Below are 20,997 nucleotides of genomic sequence, written 5' to 3'. Positions count from 1 at the left end.
ATGAAAATTGGGTTATCAATATCTTACATTAACTATTGTGATGAAATAAAGTTTTAATTTACCGAATCAGACTTGTTATTGTCCAGTCAAAAATTTAAAGCAACTGATTTTGTTATATCTTAAATGTCCACAAAGTAATTCATGCATAAATGTGTCACCACTCACGAGTGATGTGAAATACGTTGTTTTGTCTCTTAGCTTTTAGCATATTTGCTCAAAGTTACTTCTCCGATATTTATTGATACTTGATCGATATTTAGTTATGATTATCAATCTCTCAGACCTATATCGATAGCCAGCCCTATCACTCAGAAACAACAAAATGATTATTCTGCCTTCTTTATCCTCATTTGGAACAATTCAGTTCATGTTCAAGATACAGACATCAGATATGGTGATCTGAATGCTTCGCTCACTCATATCCAGCTGCTTGGCTGTTAAGACAGTTCACCTGATGCAACCACCTCACCTATACAGGTCTCCTCCATCGTTCTGCAGAGAGGTGTCGTATTGGAGTAAGAGATCTGATTTTATTGACATTGGATAACATAACATAAACACTGAATCCGTAAAATCAGGTCCGTAGACGCTCAATACACCTCCCCATCCCTCCTCATCTGTCTGCTCTTCAGAAACACCAAATGTAATATGTTTGTAAGGCAATGAGCTACGGTACTAGCAAACACCTCAAATAATAAAACAATACTAACAAGAGTTTGCCACTAACGTGGCTATATCCCCCGCCCCTGTTGCAGAATTTATGACATAATTAAATCTAAACAAACCCTAACCTTTTTTAATCGAGGTGGAACTTGTCATGGAAATTGTAAACAAAAGAAGAGTTTGGAACCTAAGTCCATCTTGTTGCCATGGAAACGTAAAAAATAAAAATTTCTAAAATTTCTAAATAGCAAAAGGCACCACTTCAGCATGTACCTGACAGACCTGCAAAGTTTGATGAAAAAATATTGAACGGTTTCTGAGTTATGCTTTGGAAACAAAATGTGATTGACGGACGGACGGACGGAGGGACAGACGGAGCCCATTTCTATATCTCCCGCCAACTTGGTTGGGCGGGGGATAATAAAGGAATACAAAAAAACATTTATCAGTGATGCAAATGCTACTGCAGAATAGGTAAAATATAGTAGAACATGCACAGCAAACATTTGCACTAAATGGCACAGTATCAAAGGGGTATTTTATATATAAAAGATACTTCAACGTGCTTGTGAATAAAATCAGGTCAAGAGTTGGTAAGGAACACCAGTAAACCAGCATCCAGTGTTCTCAGCCTGTCACCTGCAGCTGGGCAGTGCAAGTCATTTATTAGCATTCCCACCAAATTGTGGAATTTCCATGACTCGTATGTATGTGTATGACAGTTTAACCATGGTTGTCAAATTATAAATCATGTATATTTAACAATTCATCTAACACTTCTAACAATGTGTACTGACAGGAGTACACTGTGTGAAGGGCGTACTGTCATGGAGGCTGCAAAGGAGACATCAAAATTCAGTAAATCCAGCTAAACCCAGTATCGGAAGTTCAAAGATCATAGCAGGGTCAAACTTCAAAATATGCAAAAACATGTATTACCGTATTCGACATAATAAGCCCCCAGGGAGTGCTCAAAATTAGAAATAGGGGGCTCTTATTGGAATATTATTTTGGTGAAAAAAACAAAACAGTCCAGTGATTGACATCATGAGCATCAATCCACGTAATTGGGATACGATGATATGCATCAACCAAGTCAGCATTTCTATAAAAGTGGTATTAAAAGCTTGAAGGACAAATGGAATAAGTGTATTGAGGTGAATCGAGATTATATTGAAAAAATAAAAGTGCAAAAATATTCTGCGACTTGGTCTTATATTGAAGTTGCAAAACTTATTGAACGCCCCTCGTACCAAATTGTGAGTGGTATTGGCGTAACAAACCACATGGCCATGGTATGTTGTAGTATAAGGTTGATTACATTGATTCTGATTAAAGTCGCTGTGAGATTACTATAGTTTGTCTTCAGCAACCCATGCTTGCTGTAAAAAGCGACTTTGCTTGTCGTAAAAGGTGACTAACGGGATCGGGTGGTCAGGCTCACTGACTTGGTTGATGCATGTCATCGTATCCCAATTGTGTGGATCAATGCTCATGATGTCAATCACTGGATTGTTTGGTCCAGACTTGATTACTTACAGACCGCTGTCATATAGCTGGGATATTGCTGAGTGCGGCATTAAACAACAAACAAACAAACAAACAAAACAAACTATGGTTTGAAAGTAGCTCCTCAACACATTCAATAAACAAATATTTGAATGGTGTTTATGGAATCTCAGGATGGCCTGTTGTTCTGGTTTCATTTTGGCTTTCATTTTATGTATTTAGCACAGGTTCTTGAGAAATGTCTTTCTAGCACTTTACCCGAGGATGTTGGACCCAAACAAGACACACTGAGGCAGACATTAAAGTCACGTAGCCGAGACAATAAAAATTAGAACTTGCACATACTTCTATTAAGCTTATTTGAATGATATTTTCTCTGTATGTCAGAATTTCTTCGGACTTTTTGGCATAACACAAATGGTGAGAAATCATCATCACACGTAACTGTTCTAAGCAAATTACGTGTAGAAAACCGCCCATGAACTGCTTTCATCACAGTTTGTTGTGCACTTTTAATTTCAGTTTGGTTAACAGAAAATATGTGTGCAGTTAACATGTGATTTTTTCTCAGAATGAGGTTATTCTTTACTCAATGAAAAGCGTATAGCTTGCCAACCTGTGTTATTGAACGGCTTGAAGGGTCGTGTGCCCCATCCCTAAACCTAATTCGGCTTGCCGTAATGACACGCGTTCAAAGAAAATATTTCTCAATGTTTCTTGTTGCAAAGGTATAAAAGATTTGGTTCCATGTGTATATAAGTTCTGGCGGAATTTTTACTACCAACATTTAATTGTTCCTTTGGAGGTGCATATTGGGTCAAGCTTTGGTTCCAATCACACAGATTGTTCTGGTCATACAGGAACTTTCACACACATATGTTCTACCTTGTGAAACTGTCAGGTGTCTTAAGGAGGGATCTGGTGATGGACCTATTCTTATCCACAATCCTCACGGTACGCCCAACATAGGTTGCTGGAGACCTATTCTAATACGGAATCCCCACGGTACGTCCAACATAGGTTGCTGGGGACCTATTCTAAACTAGAATCCCCTATGCTACGTCCAACATAGGTTGCTGGGGACCTATTCTAATACGGAATCCCCACGGTACGTCCAACATAGGTTGCTGGTGACCTAATCTAATACAGAATCCCCACGATACAACCAACATAGGTTGCTGGAGACCTATTCTAATACGGAATCCCCACGGTACGTCCAACATAGGTTGCTGGGGACCTATTCTAATACGGAATCCCCACGGTACGTCCAACATAGGTTGCTGGTGACCTATTCTAATACAGAATCCCCACGGTACAACCAACATAGGTTGCTGGGGACCTATTCTAATACGGAATCCCCACGGTACGTCCAACATAGGTTGCTGGGGACCTATTCTAATACAGAATCCCCACGGTACAACCAACATAGGTTGCTGGGGACCTATTCTAATACGGAATCCCCACGGTACGTCCAACATAGGTTGCTGGGGACCTATTCTAATACGGAATCCCCACGGTACGTCCAACATAGGTTGCTGGGGACCTATTCTAATACGGAATCCCCACGGTACAACCAACATAGGTTGCTGGGGACCTATTCTAATACGGAATCCCCACGGTACGTCCAACATAGGTTGCTGGGGACCTATTCTAATACGGAATCCCCACGGTACGTCCAACATAGGTTGCTGGGGACCTATTCTAATACGGAATCCTCACGGTACGTCCAACATAGGTTGCTGGGGACCTATTCTAATACGGAATCCTCACGGTACGTCCAACATAGGTTGCTGGGGACCTATTCTAATACGGAATCCTCACGGTACGTCCAACATAGGTTGCTGGGGACCTATTCTAATATGGAATCCCCACGGTTCATCAAACACAGGTTGCTAAGGACCTATTCTAATACGGAATCCCCATGATACAACCAACATTGGACCTTATCTAAGGCTTAAAAAAGTAAAAGAATTGGTTCTCAGGCAATGGTTTTTTTTAAATATAGAGCGGGCGGGTGGTATTTTTTGGGGGGGGGGTTGTCCAAACTAGTATGTAACCAATAAACAGTTGTTTAATCAAAAAACAATTGTGTACAATCGACCTGGGAAAGGGCCTCCCTACATCAATGTATTCCTTGATAGTACAATACTGGAATACAGTATTAGACCACCATTGGACTTGAAGTATTTGAGGATACGTGCGGCAAACTTTATGATGATGCAGGCTGTGCCTGAGAACCAAGACTATTTTTTTTTTAGCCCAAACTAGAATCCCCTATGCTACGACCAACATCGGTTGCTGGTGACCTATTCTAAACTAGAATCCCCTATGCTACAACCAGCATAGGTTCTTGGGGACCTATTCTAAACTAGAATCCCCTATGCTACGACCAACATAGGTTGCTGGGGACCTATTCTTTCCCAGAATCCCCACGTTACAACCAGACTTGGGACCTGTTCTAACCTGGAATCCCCATTGGTGAAAAAGACCTGTGGTTAAGATTTAGTTCGTATCTAATCCTAATCAGCTGTATACTCACTGGTTTCATTTGGAAGAGTTGGGTTGTCCAGTTCAGGCATTATCAACTGCAGATCTTCAAAGGACTTTGTCAGTTTCAGCTGCTGTCCTGGAAGACGTTTAGTAGCACGCCGAGCAAGTTTCGGAGATGAGAAATTTCTGGACATACTACTAGCACCACTATGTCCACTTACATTGATCCGAGTAATTTTGGGTGAAGATTTTGGAGAATGTAGCTTTGGAGGTAGTTTAGGCGATTCTCTGTTTTTTAACTGTGGTAATGATTTTAACAGAGGATTATGCCCAAACTCATCTTGTGATAGTCTCCTATCAAAACCAGGTATACTTATGGGAGAAGTCTCATTCATGCCCTTGTTATAGGAATCGATAGCTTGTGGAGACAACTGCGGTGGATCTAAAGTGTGATCCACAGACCTGGAACGTCTTGCTATCAAATGATTTGCATGTGGATTATCATGTTCTGTGAGTGGAGTTTGGAATTTCGGAGAAGCTTTTGAGGGCGATGATGTTGCCACAACACCTTGAGATGATGCACCAGAGCTACTCTGGGACACATATCCTGAACTCATTTGGGAAGAGGCCTCCACACTGTCTGTCATCTTACGACCAGACAACTGTTCTACTGTCCGAGGGAAATACTCTGTTGTCTTAGAACTTGGGTCTGTTACTCCAGGAAACTGTTCTTGTCCTCTAGGAAACTGTTCTGGTCCTCTTGGAAACTGTTCTGGTCCTCTAGGAAACTGTTCTGATCCTCTAGGAAGCTGTTCTAGTCCTCTTGGAAACTGTTCTGGTCCTCTAGGAAACTGTTCTGATCCTCTAGGAGGCTGTTCTGGTCCTCTTGGAAACTGTCCTGGTCCTCTAGGAAACTGTTCTGGTCCTCTTGGAAACTGTTCTGGTCCTCTAGGAAACTGTTCTGGTCCTCTAGGAAACTGTTCTGGTCCTCTAGGAATTTGTTCTGGTCCTCTAGGAAACTGTTCTGATAGCCGCCGGGCCTGATTTGCTCTGGGAAACTGTTCCATTCTTCCAGGGAATTGTTCTGGTCCTCTAGGAAACTGTTCCTCTCCTCTGGTTTCATACTGCTTTAGAACCTCTTGATCACGTTTCCCCACAGGTCTGATAAAGTGACCTCTTCGTGAGCTAGATGACACCGTGCTGGCAGTGTCATCATCTATAGTATACTCTTGCTTGCCGGACTTGTTGCCCATGGTGGCGGTATTACTCTATGTCCCCACAATCTGAAACATGCCAAAAGTAAAGCACTGTAATACTGATACATGCCTTTCTGATATGATACTATACAGGCCTAAAAGTTGCCACTGCCACCTAAATTTCAATGTGTCTACTGTCTAAAATTCAGAGGTAGCCAAATGACAAATATTGAAAAATATCTTGTGGCTACTAAAATCTATTGCTACACTTATGTAGACACAAAAATATACATGTCTGCTACTAATTGTACTCCCAAATAATTCCTCCTATAGTCAACAATGAACTGAAATACATAAATATTAATGTAATTAGTATTTTATTTTAGTTGATAGTTTATTGGATAAGTGAGGATATACCTAGATAATCTAATAACATAAACTGCATCATTGTTGAGTCACAAATAACAAAAGTAAAGTACAGTTTCCACTAATATACAATTCCAAGACTAGTGCTATGACATGTACACATAATAGTTATTTGATAAAAGATCATTTCAAATGCTTTGGCTACCTACACTATTGGCTTGACCTTTTAATTTTATCACTGGCTACCTGGAAAAAAATACTTGTAGCCATATGGCTACTTGGTAAAAATTAAAACTTTGAGGCCTGTTATATTAAAGCACAAAGCACTGTAATACATTAATACATTGATACATGACCTCCCGATGTGATACATTAATACATTGATACATTGATACATGACCTCCCGATGTGATACATTAATACATTGATACATTGATACATGACCTCCCGATGTGATACATTAATACATTGATACATTGATACATGACCTCCCGATGTGATACATTAATACATTGATACATTGATACACGACCTACCCATGTGATACGACATAAAACACTGTAACACGTTTGTACGTCTATGTACTCAGTGCAGTCTGAACATTGAACCCTGATCTCATTTGTTAAACAAAAGAACAGCAAACACTCTTACCAATCCCCCGAAACATATATACCATAACTGGTACTGTTATCACAAAAACACTGTTGCTAGGTGACCCGATCCATCATGACAATACCAGTTAGACTTGTTGACACCTGACTTTTTCTGTGGAAATAATTGACAACTTATAGCCATCCCAGTTTAAACTATTAACCACCAGAGTTATTTATACAATACTGCAAGATTCTCAGAACTGGCTCTATTTCTGGAGAACAGTAATGACTTCACTCGCTGATATGAATAATATGAACTGAAACCTGTACGGATATTTCTTCAAATAATAAAATTTATGGAGATTTTACATTCTATCAAAAGAAACATTTCTGATTTCGATATTAAACCAATGACATGTAACGTACAAAATAAGTGTTTAAATAATAAAGTTCCAGTTTCCTGTGGCATCACAAACACAGGGAAACAATTATGGGATGTTTTGCTTCTATTTACATTTCTGGTTTTGCAAAATCTTTTAATAGCGATGGGAACAACATCTTTCTCTCATGTTTATTACACAATTCCTGTTTTTTTCCAAAATCAAACCGACAATGTTAGGGTTTTATTTTTTTACTAATAAGCAAACAGAAAACTTGTGAATGACGTAATGTTAACAAATAAGCATAATTAACCAATAACAATATATTACAGTTGATTTCCTTAAAGTTGTATGTTTCATATTTCACAATTTAATAAAGATAATCCACCATTTGTAAAATGGACTACACACGAAAAAACAAATGAGACAGGAATACAAATTTAATAGATTTTGAAAATAAAAAACATATGCCACAAATTATGTTTCCCCTTCAACCATTCCTATTCCACAGCTGTAGAAATCCACAACCCCCACCAACCATCTCCACTCTACAGCTGTAGAAATCCACAACCCCCACTAACCATCTCCACTCTACAGCTGTAGAAATCCACAACCCCCACTAACCATCTCCACTCTACAGCTGTAGAAATCCACAACCCCCACTAACCATCTCCACTCTACAGCTGTAGAAATCCACAACCCCCACTAACCATCTCCACCCAACAGCTGTATAAATCCACAACCCACACCAACCATCTCCACTCTACAGCTGTAGAAATCCACAACCTCCACTAACCATCTCCACTCTACAGCTGTAGAAATCCACAACCCCCACTAACCATCTCCACTCTACAGCTGTAGAAATCCACAACCCCCACTAACCATCTCCACTCTACAGCTGTAGAAATCCACAACCCCCACTAACCATCTCCACCCAACAGCTGTATAAATCCACAACCCACACCAACCATCTCCACTCTACAGCTGTATAAATCCACAACCCACACCAACCATCTCCACTCTACAGCTGTATAAATCCACAACCCCCACTAACCATCTCCACTCTACAGCTGTATAAATCCACAACCCCCACCAACCATCTCCACCCAACAGCTTTTTAAATCCACCACCCACATCAACCATCCCTAACCTACAGCTGTATAAAACCACCACCCACATCAACTACTCCCACTCTACAGCTGTATAAAACCACAACCCCTATCAACCGACCCCACCCAACAGCTGTATAAATCCACCACCCCTATCAACTATCCTCACCCAACAGCTGCGTCCTGTGCACATCCACTGCCATCACCCATCTCCACCAACACTTGGACAGTCTTGTACCAGTAGGACCAGCCATGCACTCTATCATATGGTTCCCACTTCCTGGTCACAAGGGGCACAAGCAAACATCACTCTATGTCAGTCACCTAGTCTACATACTCTCATTATCACATGTCCAAAAACTGGAAATATTATGTCAAGTTTGGGTAAGATATTTCTATATTTATTGTTTTAAAGATTTTTGGTGAAAATTTCATTTTTTAGTTATTTATTTTTTCATAAAATGTTCATATGTTACTTGCATGTTGCTCAAATTTAGTTGGGTCAAGTATGCATTTGCTGAAAGTGACAGACAGATTTTAGGCTAAAATTAATACCGGGATAATAGTCAGGCAACTGACCTGCATCATCATAAAGTCTGCCACACATTTTGTTTTTATTTCCATTTTCAAAAAAATATAAAAATCCTAATACTTAAACACAATGCACCCAAAAAACTGAAAATGGAATCAAAAATAAAACGTGCAATGAACTTTATGATGATGTGGCAGTGCCTGAGAACCAACACTATTAATTTTTTTTAGCCTTACAGATTTATTTTTTCAACTTTACATTTTGTAGGGTCGGAAGATTTAGCAGTTAACAAATCGAAATAGAAATTTCTGTATTTAACATCAGACATCACAGTTCAATCATATGGAGAGTGTCCTACATACAAACTATAGGGATATTTAGCCTTCAGCTGGTAGTGTACATAACCAGTTCATGATATTAACTTAAGAGTCCCAGAGTAACATGTCAGCTGAATGTGTCCATGAACACACAATCACTGAAAGCCTACATACTTTCCCTGTAGCACTCACTTACCCTTAAGTCGTCTTGCAAACAAACTATACCCTTGACCTATTCCTGCTGCTTGAACAGAGTGTGGTTCCACCCTCCATTGTCACTCAGATTGCTCTACTTGCTGGCTACGGCTCAGTGATCACACATGTCAACCACAGCTTAACTATGAATACCGTTTATGTCCGCGTATAAGCCGAATTTTGAGGACCAGAAAAAAGATTCTGTAGAAAGGGGTTGGCTTATCCACGGGATACACTTTGGGATTCAGGTAACTGGTAGTGTAGATCACGTACTTTGAGTACCCCTCTGACAAGTGTAAATTGGCAGGGCTCCCTGTTGTCAGAGTTTCATTTTTGTGGAAGCCTTGGTGGCTGAGTGGGTTAGATCGCTGACTTTGTGTGCTGGCGATTAAGTGCCTCACACTGGCAGTGTGGGTTCGAATACAGGATGGAACTCAACCCAAATAGTACGAGAATTTGTACTTTACTAAGAAATTGTTACCCCAAATATAACATTTGTTACAGTTTATAGAGGCGTGAAACTCTCTTGCTTCGTGAATCCCGGACGGGACTCAACCCAAAAAAGTACGAGAATCTGTACCTTTCTAAGAAAGCGTTATCCCAAATATAACATTTATAACATAGCTTAACTTTCTGTCACAGACTTTGGCCAGTCAGTCTATCACATGTTTACCTGCTTGGTAATTAAATCTCTCTATGTCAGAGCACAGGCAAATACTTTCGAGCAATGGGTAGTCACTATTTGGTCAGGGGGAGTACATCTATATGCTGATAAAGTACTGTAAAGTATACATTTTGACACTTTACAAAGTATGTAGTCTGGACTACCAGTTGTCGAACTTTCATCTTGTGGAAGCCTTGGTGGCTGAGTGGGTTAGATCGCTAACTTTGCATGCTGGTGTTTAGGTGCCTCACTCTGGCAGTGTGGGTTCGAATCCAGGACGGGATTCAACCCCCAAAAATACAAGAATGTGTACTATACTAAGAAAGTGTTATCCCAAATATAACATTTGTTACAGTTTATAGAGGCGTGAAACTCTCATGCTTCGTAGAACTTGTACATTTCAGCATACCAGGCCTTAAACAACAAACACGTGACTGCAAGACTGCATTTAATATGAAATCACGCAGTCTCGATTGTGAATGATGAGTCTTCAGGGAGCCTACAGAAGTTGCAGGATTTCTGCTTAATATACTGCAGAGTGCAGACTTAAAAAATCAGGCCAGATCAAATTACTTTACAGATCCATTTGTCATTTTTACCTGTCACTTATAAGCCAAAGTACAGTAATAACAATGCACTAATAAGTTCAATTTTAAATTTTAGAAATAGATTCTTTTTGCCCCTGGAAGGTAAAAATCTGTCAAAAATCATTCAAAAGGTGAGCCTTATTTTGACATTCAGATGGAGTTAGAATACATCAACAGGGCAGGTTCCACAAAGTGATCCAAGCACAACTACCTGGTATTGTAATCCTGTATGAAAGAATGGGAGTTACCTCATCTTAGTGCTAAGATCACTTTGGATCAGTCCCATGGGCCAGGACACGATTTGTTTCAGTGGCCTTGGATCTACCTGTATAGCACCTGTACGTGGTAGAAGCCGTCCAGCCATCAGTTTTAGATAGTGTAGGCCGGTGTTGTCCAAACAAAGACATATCTACACTGTCTGGAGACATGCAGGCTTTGTTCACTGCTAGTTGCACAGCGGGTTACCGACCACGATCTGTCTCTCAAAATACATCGGATATCATGGTGACTCATGTTTTGGGGTAATTGGTTTCTTCTGACAATTGCAGGATGCACACTTTTTAATTACATGAAAGGAAATTGAGAGACATTTTATGAAAAATTGAAAAACCTTTGTGTGATGAATCTATTTCAGTTTTAGAAAAAAGAACATTTTATTTCTTTCACAATGAGTTAATCCATTGTGAGGATGTAGTGAATTACAATGTACATTATATGGACCCTTGAAAACAGAGGATAAGGACATATTGCCAGCAGTCCAAGCTTGTCATGAAGAGGGTCTGTGGTCTAGTGGATAGAGCATCTGCTTGGAAAGTGGAAAGTGTTTTGATTCCCGGCCGCGTCAGACTAAAAGACGTTAAAAGATGGTACTTGTTGTTACCTGCCTGGCACTTGGCATTTAAGGGATAAAACAAGGACTGGTTGTTTCCGAGTCAGTACTAAATGCACAGTTGCTATTTAAGCCCAGTGATCATGAATTAACATTAAACCCCATTTCATCTCACACAACTCACCTCACCTCACCTCCGCACCTCAACTCACACACCTCACCTCACACACCTCAACTCACACACCTCACCTCACACCACCTCACCTCACACACCTCAACTCAAACACCTCACCTCACACACCTCACCTCACACACCTCACCTCACACACCTCACCTCACACACCTCAACTCACACCACCTCACCTCACACACCTCAACTCACACACCTCAACTCACACACCTCACCTCACACCACCTCACCTCACACCACCTCATCTCACACACCACAACTCACACACCTCACCTCACACCACCTCACCTCACACACCTCACCTCACACCACCTCACCTCACACACCTCAACTCACACACCTCACCTCACACCACCTCACCTCACACACATCATCTCACACCACCTCACCTCACACACCTGGCACCACCTAAACTAACACACCTCACCTCACACAAGTCACTTCACCTCACACCACCTCACCTCACCTCCGCACCTCAACTCACACACCTCAACTCACACCACCTCACACAAGTCACCTCACCTCACCTCACACACATCACCTCACCTCACACACCTCACCTCACACCACCTCACACAAGTCACCTCACCTCACCTCACATCACATCACACCACCTCACCTCACCTCACACCACCTCACCTCACACACATCACCTCACACAACTCACCTCACACAAGTCACCTCACCTCACACTACCTCACCTCACACACCACCTCACCTCACACAAGTCACCTCACACCACCTCACCTCACCTCACCTCACACCACCTCACCTCACCTCACACCACCTCACCTCACCTCACACCACCCAACCTCACATCAACTCACATCACCTCACTTCCCCTCACCTCACACCACTTCACCTCACACACCTCACCTCACCTCACCTCACTTCACACACCTCACCACACCACACCACCTCACCTCACATCACTTCACCACCTCACCTCATCTCACCTCACACCACACCACCTCACACCACCTCACACCACACCACCTCACCTCACACCACACCACCTCACACCACACCACACCACACCACACCACCTCACACCACACCACACCACCTCACACCACACCACACCACCTCACACCACACCACCTCACACCACACCACCTCACACCCCACCACCTCACACCACACCACATCACCTCACACCACATCACCTCACACCACACCACACCACACCACCTCACACCACACCACCTCACACCCCACCACCTCACACCACACCACATCACCTCACACCACATCACCTCACACCACATCACCTCACTTCACACACCTCACCACACCACACCACAACACCTCACATCACTTCACCACCTCACCTCACACCACACCACCTCACACCACATCACCTCACCTCATCTCACCTCACTTCACTTCACCACCTCACCTCACCTCACCTCACCTCACACACCTCACACCACACCTCACCTCATAAAAGAGGACTTAAATAAATAAGGATGTCATGTATACAATGTGTGACCTGTATCTTCCTACAATGACAGTTTGGATAGGTGCTCATGCCTTCAACCCTCAGTCAGCCCGTCCCCGACTCACTCAATCATTTAATTACATACAGCTCAAGTATTACAGACCGTGACTACACACAAGTTCTTCACATATAAGTCACACTGTTTGCAATCCATTTGGGCTTGGAAACAGCAGCCAACTGTAGTGATGGAGACTGAATGTGTCAACTCCGTAACAAACACACGAAAATTAAATAAGGGTACCGTCAAACTTCGGGATGACAGAAACAAAGGTGGGTGGTTGGGCTTCTCCCCATGAGACACAGCAGTAAATTTAACACATGTAAACAGAGCCACGGTTTTAACCTTTGTAATGAGATTTCATAGACAAAAAGGGTTAGATTCAAAACAATGGAAAGGTCGCTGTGACATCCGAACTGACTGGAGCTTTGAATGTGAAGACGCCCAATCTCTTTCAATTCATTACCTAGAAACTCACGATGACGCAACCATTTTTCAATGAATGCTTGTGTTGAGATGTGTTTTTGTAGCGTTATTTATTGAAGCTATTGTACATCACTGTATGATGCTCCACATTCAACGCAATACACCCTACTCATTGGTAACAGAATATCATTACAATATTAACAATATCATCCCAGTCAGAGTATTGTTGTCATTTTCCACTGGGTTACCTGTGACTAGGCCATAGGAAACTACTGTAAATCTTGATATTAATGCGAGCGTGAATTAAATGCAAAAAATGCGAGTGGTCTTTGCTCGCATGATTAAACATCGCATTTATATCAACAATAAGACATTTTGGATAGCAGAAATACCAACTTAGACATACGCTGAAAACAAACAACTATGTATTCCACATCACTGTTTACTGAGCAGCACTTGTTACAAGTATATAAACAATGTCATTCAAACACTAATTACATCCTGTGAATTGTTACTGCTGGGGTCAAGCATTCTACTCACTCATGTCATCACTGATCACACCTGCAAGTCCAGACAGACGTCACCCAACACGGTGTCTTTGCTCTTTGCGACTGCATCAAAGGCGGACACGAGCCAGCGCGCATGTATTTTTTTAGCTGAAGTACTCTACTCAGCGCTAATGAGTGATGCTATTTGGTGTGTGATTGGATTAATGTAAGGATGGATTAAGGTAAGGATTCTCCTGTAAACCTGACAGCGGACATTTTGTTTAGATATAAATCCACTGATGCTTGAGAGGAGGGGGTGTCGCATTCATATTGAGTCGCATTTTTTGCTAGGGGCCAGCGGTCGCATTCTTTTGGAGATGCATTAATTTCAAGTTTTACAGTATATTTTCTGTACTGACCAAGTATTTTTTCTACACTCATCATAACCCACTCTCAACCTCACCTCTCACAACCTCACCTCTCTCAAAACTACCTCTTTGTTTGTTTTAAACATACTTGATTATAAAAAGGACGAAGGGATTGGGCACAAGTGCTACACTTATTGCCACCTTTTCCCTATACACAGTTAAACATAATATTACGTAATGGAAATGAACAATTTCCACAATGTGAATCTTCAATTGTAAATTGTTCATTTCCAATTGAAGATTCACAATGTGGAAATCACAATATATACTCACTGCCAAAAGGAACATGAACCATAGAAACATATAGAACATACATTAAGAGTGAGTGAGTGAGTGAGTTCGGTTTTACCCTGCTTTTAGCAATATTTCAGCAATATCACGGCGGGGTACACCAGAGATGGGCTTCACACATTGTACCCATGTTGGGAATCGAACCCGTGTCTTTGGCGTGACGAGCTAACGCTTTAACCACTAGGCTATCCGACCGCCCCACATACATTAAGAAGAGGTGTTTCCAGTGTGTACCAATTACTGACAAAACTAACAATCAGTCAAGTGTTACCACAGAGTGTCTTAATTGTTATCACGATATGCTGCACGTGATTTCCAAATTTTACATGCTAATCATGTAGGAGGCAAATGGTGCATCTCCAGTCATAGATCTGTGACGTCACATGTGATGCGTTCATGAGCGTCGGTGCATCAAACCAATCTAATGTCTCTTGAATATGAGTAATTCTTCATATGTATGGTATTTGCGTTTCTCTCCCAACCTCACCTTTCTTAACCCCACCTCTCTCAACCCCACCTCTCTCAACCCCAGCCCTCTCAGAACCCATCACCTCTCTCAACCCCAGCCCTCTCAGAACCCATCACCTCTCTCAACCCCTCTCAGAACCCATCACCTCTCTCAACCCCACCTCTCTCAACCCCACTCAGAACCCATCACCTCTCTCAACCCCAGCCTTCTCAAACCCACCTCTCCAAATCCCACCTCTCTCAACCACACCTATCACAACCCCACCTCTCTCAACCACACCTATCACAATCCCACCTCTCTCAACCCAACCTCTCAGAACCATTCACCTCTCTAAACCCCACCTCACTCAACCACACCTCTCACAACCCCATCCCTAAGAACCCATCATCTCTCTCAACCCCTCTCAGAGCCTATCACCTCTCTCAACCCCACCTCACTCAACCACACCCCCTACAGCCCCACCCCAAAGAACCCATCATCTCTCTCAACCCTAGCACTCTCAACCCCACCTCTCTCCACCATACCTCTCTCAACCTCACCTATCACTACCCCACCCTCTCAACCCCAACACTCTCAACCCCACCTCTCTCAACCCCAGCCCTCTCAACCCCAACCCTACCTCTCTCAACCCAAGCCCTCTCAACCCCACCTCTCTCAACCCCAGCCCTCTCAACCCCAACCCTACCTCTCTCAACCCAAGCCCTCTCAACCCCAACCCTACCTCTCTCAACCCAAGCCCTCTCAACCCAACCTCTCAGAACCATTCACCTCTCTCAACCCCACCTCACTCAACCACACCTCTCACAACCCCATCCCTAAGAACCCATCATCTCTCTCAACCCCTCTCAGAGCCTATCACCTCTCTCAACCCCACCTCTCTCAACCACACCCCTTACAGCCCCACCCCAAAGAACCCATCATCTCTCTCAACCCCAACCATCTCAACCCTTCCTCTCTCAACCACACCCTCTCAACACCACCTCTTTCAACCACACCCTCTCAACCCCAACACTCTCAACCCCACCTCTCTCAACCCCAGCCCTCTCAACCCCAACCCTACCTCTCTCAACCCAAGCCCTCTCAACCCCAACCCTACCTCTCTCAACCAAAGCCCTCTCAACCCCACCTCTCTCAACCCCAGCCCCCTCAATCCCCCCTCTCAGATCCTCCTATGTCCATAGCAACATCTTCCTGATTCCCTTCACTGACCCTTATCAAATTGCAAATCCCAACTACCGGGGTATTTCATATAGGATTAATGACTGGTGCTGGAGGGAGACCTGACTGTGTTGGTAGTATCTTTATTTTGCAAAAGGATACTGCATTTAGTGAGATAAGGAAATAGAAACAGTACAAACTGGAAACTGAAACCAAAGTTCATTCATATCGAATGACAGTGAGAGCATCATGCAGCAAGTCAGCATACTCTACACTGTTTTACATGTATGGAGGAAATCTGTTTAACATGTATGGAGCAACACTGTTTTACATGTATGGAGGAACTGTGTTTTACATACATGGAGGAACATTGTTTTACATGTATGGAGGAACACTGTTTTACTTGTATGGAGTAACTGTGTTTTACATGCATGGAGGAACATTGTTTTACATGTATTGAGGAACACTGTTTTACTTGTATGGAGGAACACTGTTGTACATGTATGGAGGAACATTGTTTTACATGTATGGAGGAACACTGTTTTACATGTATGGAGGAACACTGTTTTACATGTATGGAGGAACTGTTTTACATGTATGGAGGAACATTGTTTTACATGCATGGAGGAACACTGTTTTACATGCATGGAGGAACTGTGTTTTACATGTATGGAGGAACATTATTTTACATGCATGGAGGAACACTGTTTTACATGTATGGAACACTGTTTTACATGTATGGATGAACTGTGTTTTACATGCATGGAGGAACATTGTTTTACATGTATGGAGGAACACTGTTTTACATGTATGGAGGAACATTGTTTAACATGCATGGAGGAACACTGTTTTACATGTATGGAGGAACTGTGATTTACATGTATGGAGGAACACTGTTTTACATGCATGGAGGAACACTGTTTAACATGCATGGAGGAACATTGTTTTACATGTATTGAGGAACACTGTTTTACATGTATGGAGGAACACTGTTTTACATGCATGGAGGAACACTGTTTAACATGCATGGAGGAACATTGTTTTACATGTATTGAGGAACACTGTTTTACTTGTATGGAGGAACACTGTTTTACATGTATGGAGGAACACTGTTTAACATGCATGGAGGAACATTGTTTTACACGTATGGTGGAACACTGTTTTACATGTATGGAGGAACACTGTTTTACATGTATGGAGGAACACTGTTTTACATGTATAGAAACTGTGTTTTACATGTATGGGGAACATTGTTTTACATGTATGGAGAAACACTGTTTTACATGCATGTAGGAACACTGTTTTACATGTATGGAGGAACTCTGTTTTACATGTATGGAGGAACTCATTTTTAAAAGTATATCCTGTTTTTGCTAAAATGTCCTGTGTTTAAATATAGACCTTATTACTTGGTTTAATAAACATTTAATGATTGATTGATAAGTGAACCTTAATATGAATTAAAATAATCATGTATTCAGTGCATTCATTCTCAGTATACTTCATTTAAATCACAAGGAGTAAAGAAGCTGGAATATTGCTGAGTGCAGCGTCAAACAACAAACACATATACACATATGCACATGTTGCTTTGTTCCACAGAACAAACACAAACTTTTTTTTTATTTTCATCATGTTACACTCAATTTTATTATTCCTACAAATTCATTTAAAAGAACTGGTGCGATTATAAAATAATCAATTGCATTTTATTTAATCGATTACTTGGTTGAAACTGAAACCATTCACCCATGAATGAAATTCATTATTAAGAACAGCACCAATGGTCAACGTGCTGTAGTCGCTTTGTATGTCTGTTTATTGGTTCTATTACAACCTTATTTCTATCCTCAGTATCATCAGCTTTAGCAAAAACTGCCTCCATGGTCTAGAGGTAGAGCATCCGCCCGGAGAACGAAAAGTCCCATGTTTGATGCCCGGCCGCGTCATACCAAAAGATTTTAAAAGATGGCACTTGTTGTTATCCTGTCTGGCGCTCGGCAATAAGGGGCTAAAACAAGGACTGGTTGGCTCGGAGTCAGTATACTGTGTCTGAGTGGGGTATTCATGTTAACCTGCGGCATGGTATCCAAGTGGGCTAGCACTATAAAACCGGCATTAGTCCGGACTAGTACAAGCAGCCACATAAACACACACACGTACATGCACGTCGCTATATAAATGCAATAATCTTGAACATGCCGTTAAACCCCACCTCGCCTCACCTTTAGCAAAAACCTATATGTTGGCAATGATGTGAGCTCATAAAACATTAATCCATCAATAACACAGACTCAATCAATATTGATATAAAGGAATCGATCAATATGTTCTCTTTAACATACCAAGTTGATCATTAGGGAGGTTGTGGATACCAGGACAGGATAACACCAGATTGCTCAAATAGTTGCACCTCGTCACGAATGGTAGATCATGTGAATGTTTAGCTCCAGTTGGTGTGTAAACACAATCTACTAGAATATTCATGTGGCAAGAATCCCATTTCAGGGATAGTTACTCTCAGAAAAACAGAACTTTTTTCTTTTGGCTGTTTTCAGGATTAAGACATGGCTACTGCTGTACCAAGATGACATACCGTATTCGACATAATATGCGCCCAGGACGCTCTCAAAATTAGAAATAGGGGGCTCTTATTAGAATATTATTTTGGTGGAGTTAAAGGATAAATTTCGTGGTTTATGCTGACAGCCTGAAATGTTATATACGACAGATATATTTTTCCAGAATTTAATTGCCCATAATTTAGGGTGCACAAAACACTAGAATGTGTATTATACGCGAATACATAAGTCTTGTGTACATTGATCAATCAGAAGGGGTGCTAATTGGGATTGTTCACTAGCCAATATATTAGCAAATATCGCCGTGGGCACTTGTTACTTATTAGAGCGGGGCACTTATTACGTCGAATACGGTACTTCTACAGAAAACCTGAACGTGTCACCTCAAACACATTGACAATGAGTTCATGTAATTACTGACATATACTCTTTAAACAATAAACCTGCACGTGTCACCTCAAACACATTGACAATGAGTTCATGTAATTACTGACATATACTCTTTAAACAATAGACCTGAACATGTCACCTCAAACACATTGACAATGAGAACATGTAATTACTGACATATACTCTTTAAACAATAAACCTGCACGTGTCACCTCAAACACATTGACAATGAGAACATGTTATTACTGACATATACTCTTTAAACAATAGACCTGAACGTGTCACCTCAAATACATTGACAATGATTTCATGTAATTACTGACATATACTCTTTAAACAATAAACCTGCACGTGTCACCTCAAACACATTGACAATGAGGACATGTAATTACTGACATATACTCTTTAAACAATAAACCTGAACGTGTCACCTCAAGCACATTGACAATGAGAACATGTAATTACTGACATATACTCTTTAAACAATAAACCTGCACGTGTCATCTCAAACACATTGACAATGAGAACATGTTATTACTGACATATACTCTTTAAACAATAGACCTGAACATGTCACCTCAAACACATTGACAATGAGTTCATGTAATTACTGACATATACTCTTTAAACAATAAACCTGAACGTGTCACCTCAAACACATTGACAATGAGAACATGTAATTACTGACATATACTCTTTAAACAATAGACCTGCACGTGTCACCTCAAACACATTGACAATGAGTTCATGTAATTACTGACATATACTCTTTAAACAATAAACCTGAACGTGTCACCTCAAATACATTTACAATGAGGACATGTAATTACTGACATATACTCTTTAAACAATAAACCTGAACGTGTCATCTCAAACACATTGACAATGAGGACATGTAATTAATGACATGCACTCTTTAAACAATAAACCTGCACGTGTCACCTCAAACACATTGACAATGAGGACATGTAATTACTGACATATACTCTTTAAACAATAAACCTGAACATGTCACCTCAAACACATTTACAATGAGGACATGTAATTACTGACATGCACTCTTTAAACAATAAACCTGAACATGTCACCTCAAACACATTTACAATGAGGACATGTAATTACTGACATGCACTCTTTAAAAATAATAAATCTGAACATGGATATTTATCACTAACAGGGATAAGGCTTTTAATTGACATCAGCTTTCTCAAGCTTCAGTTTAAATATTGCCTTTGGTACATTATATTACCGATTAAACAGTCCTGATACACACTACCTGTACATGATACCTACATATGATACACAATACCTGTACGTGATAGCTATATATGTTACACAATACTTGGCAGATCCAAGATTTTGATAAAGAGGGGATGCACACCAGTGGCAGATCCGGGATTTTGATAAAAAGGGGATGCACACCAGTGGCCGATCCGGGATTTTGATAAAAAGGGGATGCACACCAATGGCAGATCCAGGATTTTGATAAAAAGGGGATGCACACCAGTGGCAGATCTGGGATTTTGATAAAAAGGGGATGCACACCAGTGGCAGATCCAGGATTTTGATAAAAAGGGGATGCACACCAGTGGCAGATCCAGGATTTTGATAAAAAAGGGATCCACACCAGTGGCAGATCCAGGATT

General features: G+C 41.2%; 1 protein-coding gene across 5 annotated transcripts in view; it reads right to left on the bottom strand.

Annotated features, from left to right (window-relative positions):
- The window catches only part of LOC124114473 (tyrosine-protein kinase STK-like), a 43,784-nt gene that overhangs the window by 11,732 nt on the left and 11,055 nt on the right, over positions 1-20,997 (bottom strand). For 3 of the 5 annotated variants that reach the window (XM_046475042.2, XM_046475045.2, XM_046475044.2), the window contains one exon: positions 4,712-5,945. In XM_046475042.2, the coding sequence (XP_046330998.2) occupies positions 4,712-5,915 (1,204 nt within the window). In that variant the 5' untranslated portion in view covers positions 5,916-5,945. Of the gene's footprint in view, positions 1-4,711; positions 5,946-8,475; positions 8,636-20,997 lie in introns of those variants that run through there. The other 2 variants (XM_046475047.2, XM_046475046.2) reach the window with 2 other exon arrangements.

This window comes from Haliotis rufescens, unplaced genomic scaffold (assembly GCF_023055435.1).
Source record: "Haliotis rufescens isolate VD_foot unplaced genomic scaffold, xgHalRufe1.0.p SCAF_2, whole genome shotgun sequence".
Taxonomy (NCBI): domain Eukaryota; kingdom Metazoa; phylum Mollusca; class Gastropoda; order Lepetellida; family Haliotidae; genus Haliotis; species Haliotis rufescens.
This window is presented reverse-complemented; position numbering and strand designations above follow the sequence as displayed.